The following is a 5,768-nucleotide window of genomic DNA, read 5'->3' on the forward strand; positions in this document are numbered from 1 at the left end:
GCGATGCCCTCCTCCAGGGGATTTTCCTGATTCAGGGATCGAACTCATGTCTGTCTCTTAAGTCTCCTGCATTGGCGGCCGAGTTCTTAACCACTAGCGCCACCTGGGAAGGCCCTAGTTGGTGGTGAGATGGGTATAAATCCTAGTCCAGCACTCACTGGCTGGGCCACCAAGGACAAGTACCTGAGCCTCTCTGGGCTTGCAGTTTGTCATCTATTAGACAAAAAAAAAAAAAAACAATTGCAGCTCATTGGACGCACCGGCAGCATTCCAGATTGCTGACTTCTTCAGCAGAGCCGGCCCTACGCTTTTACAACCATGTCTAAGGGACCTGCAGTTGGCATTGATCTTGGCACCACCTATTCTTGCATGGGTGTCTTCCAGCACGGAAAGGTGGAAATAATTGCCAATGATCAGGGGAACCGAACCACCCCAAGCTATGTCGCCTTTACTGATACCGAACGATTGATCGGTGATGCTGCAAAGAACCAGGTCGCAATGAATCCCACCAACACGGCTTTTGATGCCAAACGACTTATTGGACGAAGATTTGATGATGCTGTTGTCCAGTCTGATATGAAACATTGGCCCTTCATGGTTGTGAATGATGCTGGCAGGCCTAAGGTTCAAGTAGAATACAAGGGAGAGACAAAGAGTTTTTATCCAGAGGAGGTGTCATCCATGGTCCTGACCAAGATGAAGGAAATCGCAGAAGCCTACCTTGGGAAGACTGTTACCAACGCTGTTGTCACAGTACCTGCCTACTTCAATGACTCTCAGCGTCAGGCTACCAAAGATGCTGGAACTATTGCTGGTCTCAACGTACTTCGAATCATCAATGAGCCAACTGCTGCTGCTATTGCCTATGGCTTAGACAAAAAGGTTGGAGCAGAAAGAAATGTGCTGATCTTTGATCTAGGTGGTGGCACTTTTGATGTGTCAATCCTCACTATTGAGGATGGAATCTTTGAGGTCAAATCTACAGCTGGAGATACTCACTTGGGTGGAGAAGACTTTGACAACCGCATGGTCAACCATTTTATTGCAGAGTTCAAGCGCAAACACAAGAAGGATATCAGTGAGAACAAGAGGGCTGTCCGTCGTCTCCGTACTGCTTGTGAGCGTGCTAAGCGCACACTCTCTTCCAGCACCCAGGCCAGTATTGAGATTGATTCCCTCTATGAAGGAATCGACTTCTACACCTCTATTACCCGTGCCCGATTTGAAGAATTGAATGCTGACTTGTTCCGTGGCACCCTGGACCCTGTGGAGAAAGCCCTTCGGGATGCTAAGCTGGACAAGTCCCAGATCCACGATATTGTCTTGGTTGGTGGCTCAACCCGCATCCCTAAGATTCAGAAACTTCTCCAGGACTTCTTCAACGGGAAAGAACTGAATAAGAGCATCAACCCTGATGAGGCTGTTGCGTATGGTGCAGCTGTTCAGGCAGCCATTTTGTCTGGAGACAAATCTGAAAATGTTCAAGACTTGCTGCTGTTGGATGTCACTCCTCTTTTCCTTGGAATTGAAACTGCTGGTGGAGTCATGACTGTCCTCATCAAGCGCAATACCACCATTCCTACCAAGCAGACGCAGACTTTCACCACCTACTCTGACAACCAGCCTGGTGTGCTCATTCAGGTTTATGAAGGTGAGCGTGCCATGACCAAGGATAACAACCTGCTTGGCAAGTTTGAACTCACAGGCATACCTCCTGCCCCACGTGGTGTTCCTCAGATTGAAGTCACTTTTGATATTGATGCCAATGGCATTCTCAATGTCTCTGCTGTGGATAAGAGCACAGGGAAAGAGAACAAGATTACCATCACTAATGACAAGGGCCGCTTGAGCAAGGAAGACATTGAACGCATGGTTCAAGAAGCAGAGAAGTACAAAGCTGAAGATGAGAAGCAGCGGGATAAGGTGTCTTCAAAGAATTCACTTGAATCCTATGCCTTCAACATGAAAGCTACTGTTGAGGATGAGAAACTTCAGGGCAAGATTAATGATGAAGACAAACAGAAGATTCTTGACAAGTGTAATGAAATAATCAACTGGCTGGATAAGAACCAGACTGCAGAGAAGGAAGAATTTGAACATCAGCAGAAGGAGCTGGAAAAAGTCTGCAACCCCATCATTACCAAGCTATACCAGAGCGCAGGAGGCATGCCTGGAGGAATGCCAGGAGGAATGCCTGGGGGCTTCCCTGGTGGTGGAGCTCCTCCATCAGGTGGTGCCTCCTCTGGGGCCACTATTGAAGAGGTTGATTAGGCAAGCCTAGCATAGATCTAGCATTGTTCCACACAAAACATGGAAGGACCCAAATTTGTAGCAAATCCCGTGGCAGTTATGAAGTTGAGCTGCTATAGTAAATAACTGGGCATTCTTGATACTTGAATATGGAATGTGTGTGCACATGGAAAAACATTGCACTTTACAAGCACTGTATTGTAAGTGGAAAAATGCAATGTCTTAAATAAAACTGTATTTAAAATTGAAAAAAAAAAACAAAACAATTGCATTCACCTCCCTCTGTGTTGCTCAGAGGACAGAAGGGGTTTGTGAATGTAAAAGCAAACCCTGAAGGGCTGTCCTCGGAATTGAAAAAAAATACCTTGTTGAGTTTTGTGTCCCGCCCCCTCCTCCCCTTTTTTTTGGTTTTCAGGTTGTGGGTGGCAGAAGCAGACCTTCCTTTAACTGGTGAGGAGCTAAACTCTGGGGAGAAAAAAACCTGTTTTTTTTTTTTTTGCTTGAAAAAAAAAACAAAGAAGACAAATGCTTTCCCTCCCCGCTCCAGAGCCTGCTCCGAGCTCTGTTCTGAGCACCGGGCTCTGGGGCCGGAAGCCGCTCTGAGCGGCCAAACGTCCCTGCTCGGCTTCGCCTGCGGCCCGTTCTGCACGGGAGCACTTTCCGCCGCTGGAGCTGGAGCGCGAGGCCCCTCAGGAGGTTTGCTGGGGTTCAGAGCGGGATGGGGGTGCCCGACCACCACCAGCACCAGTTTTAGGTTCTGCCCAGCTGTCTCCCTCCCTGGATGCCCTTCCAAGATGCCAGCCTTCCGTGCTGGGCAGAGCAGACCCGTGGAGGAACTGGGTCCGGTTGCAGGAGTCCTGGGGCACCTCTGAGGGGCAGGCTTAGAGCAAGTGGAAGCCTCTTGCTTATGGAGTTTGGGGCGGAAGACCAGCAGGTGACTGCCCAGGGTCTCCATGGCCAGGCCTTTGCAAGCTCTTGTGAAATGACCACCAATTATAGCCTTAGATGGTTTCAGAAGGCAAGTGTGATTGTCCCCTTCTACAGATGGACTTGAGTTTGAGTAAACTCTGGGAGATAGTGAAGGACAGGGAAGCCTGGTGTGCTACAGTCCACGGGGTCATAAAAAGTCAGACACTACTTAGCAGCTGAACAACGACAGGTGGGGAAATGGAGGCTCAGAGGAGTTAAGTGAGCTACCTATGACCCCAGAGCTAATGCCTCTGGAGGAGCCAGGATGGCTGGAAGAACCTAGTGTTGAGTGAGGTTGGGAGACATTGGGGAGAGGGTGCACAGGGTCGGGACGGGGCTGGGTCTCAGAATTCTGGTGCCCCTCAGGTCACGGTGATCTGAACCAGCTGACTAGTGGGGAGCACCATCCGTGGCTTACTGAGGCCTGAGCAGGCTGACAAGGGGAGGCGCGGAGGAACAGGGCAGACTCTGTCCTCAGGAAGAGCAGAGACCAGAGTCTAAAACCCCTGGAGGAGGAAAGGGCAACCCACTTCAGTATTTTTGCCTGGAGAATCCCATGGACAGAGGAGCCTGGCGGGCTACAGTCTATGGCGCCGCAAAGAGTCGGACACGACTGAGTGACTATTAGTTTTTTAGAGTATAAAACAGGCTGTGGAAAAAAATTAAAAAAAGAAAAAAAAAACAGGCCGTGGGAGTAAACCTAATGCTGCGAGGACAGTGCTGGTACAGAGACGCGTGGGGGGCCGTGTGCGAGAGGAACACCGACAGGGGATCAGAGGAGGCCGGCGGAGCCCAGCCGTGAGAAGGCAGGGAGAAGGAAGGCTGGGGAAGGGCTCCGACCACAGAACCACTGATCGCGCGGTATGTCGCTGCTCATGTTCGTGGCTGCCCTGCTGGACAGCACCCTTCACGTTGGGTCTTTCTTCTTTCAGGGGTGACCTTGGGCGGGGGGTGGGGCTCCCCTTGACGTCACCACTCCCATCATTCTAGGTGCCCTGGGCCCCCTCCCTCTGGCTGGGGGAGAGGTTTGGACTTGGAGTGGTCCATTTGGGGTGGTTTGAGGTGGGGCTGGGCTGTCTCTGGGACTCCGGTGGGTGTCACCGCAGTCTGGAGGCTTGAACAGTGACCTCTGACCCTGTCCCTTGGTGGTTCACACCAACAGCAATGGAAAGGGAAACCCAGTGCTCATGTGGCATCCTTGAGGCTCCCGACACTGGTAACAGGCTTTCCTGGTGCAGCTAGAACTCACAGTGTCTCCATCTCCTAGTCTCCTAGGTTTTCCCTTCCTCCCTCCTGTTCACTCTCATCCACGGAGGGATATTCACTCTGCAAGGATTTGTCCCAAAGTTGTTAAGACCCAGGACTCTGGAGCCAGCCTGCTAGGTTTGGGTCCCACCTCTGAACTAGCTATTTGACAGGTTAACTTAATTTGTGCCTCAGTTTCCTCATCTGTAAAGTGGGTATAATAATAGGACCTACCTCCTAGACTTGTGGAGGGGATTAGGTCCCAAAGCCCAAATGATTTCTGGGACTTCACGTTGTTCTCCAGGTGGTGAAACATCACAGGTGTTATCCCCAGGGAATTCTCAGTGTAGGTGGGAGTGATGGTGCTTAGAGCAGGGGGTAGAAAGCTGGTGAGCTAAATGGGCAGTGGAGAGAACAGTCCCACTAGAGGGTTTACAACCTGAATTCTGAGATGAGGAAGGTGCAGAAGGAGAAAGAGGTGGTCGGTCTAGAGCCTAACACACCATCTGGGCAAATGATGTCGGACTGGACCGGAGGGAGGAGGAGGAAAGGTGCTCCAGGGGGAGGGTCCAGACAGGGCAAAAGCATGGAGGCAGGAAACTCAGGGTGGTACCCAGAGGGGCACACGCATGGTCGGTGTTGGGCATGGGTCCGTGAAAAGGCTTTCTGCAGTGCCTAGCACATGTGCGGTTAAGCGAGCCAGGGACCTGGGGGCTGGGGGCTCCCACAGCTGATCTCATGCGCTCCTCACATCATCCCTGTGCGTCCTATTACTACCTGCATTTCATAACTGAGAGCAGACCTCCTTCCCCAAGATCACTCCTGTTACGTGATGTCTCTGGTCCATCTGTCTACAGAGCTGGTGACCTTCCCAGCGCCCACACTGTCACTCGGGCAACAGGAGCAGAGTCTTGGAGAAGGAGCGGGAATCCGGTTGGGGGCCAGGCCCTAGGACTTGGAGAGCTCCGGGGATATATTTCAGCTCCATCCTTTTTTTTTTTTTTTTTTTGAGATTTTTCTCTTTTTGATGTGAACCATTTTTAAAGGCTTATTGAATTTGTTACATATTACTTGTTTCGTGTTTTGGTTTTTTGGCTGCAAGACATGTGGCATCTTAGCTCCCCGAACAGGGATCAAACACACACCCCCTGCACTGAAAGAGGAAGACTTAACCACTGGACCACCAGGGAAGTCCCCACCTCCATCCTTCTTGTGGAAGGCCAGCCACCCACCCGGGGCCTCACACATTTGGAGTGGCCACCAATATCCTTTGGCAACAAGGAAACCTAGATTCTCAGCCATGG

At 50.9% G+C, this 5,768-nt stretch overlaps 1 protein-coding gene across 1 annotated transcript; it reads left to right on the forward strand.

The window, feature by feature from the left end:
• The first annotated feature begins 243 nt into the window (after positions 1–243).
• Positions 244–2,395, forward strand: LOC122698720 (heat shock cognate 71 kDa protein-like). Its single transcript, XM_043910136.1, has one exon. The coding sequence runs from the start codon at positions 319–321 to the stop codon at positions 2,269–2,271; it is 1,953 nt and encodes a 650-aa protein (XP_043766071.1). The 5' UTR covers positions 244–318; the 3' UTR covers positions 2,272–2,395.
• Positions 2,396–5,768: the final 3,373 nt, after the last annotated feature.

Source organism: Cervus elaphus, chromosome 1 (assembly GCF_910594005.1).
Source record: "Cervus elaphus chromosome 1, mCerEla1.1, whole genome shotgun sequence".
Taxonomy (NCBI): Eukaryota; Metazoa; Chordata; class Mammalia; order Artiodactyla; family Cervidae; genus Cervus; species Cervus elaphus.

Excerpts from the sequence above, each read along its gene's own strand:
- LOC122698720 (XM_043910136.1), top strand. The coding sequence starts at position 319 with ATGTCTAAGGGACCTGCAGTTGGCATTGATCTTGGCACCACCTATTCT.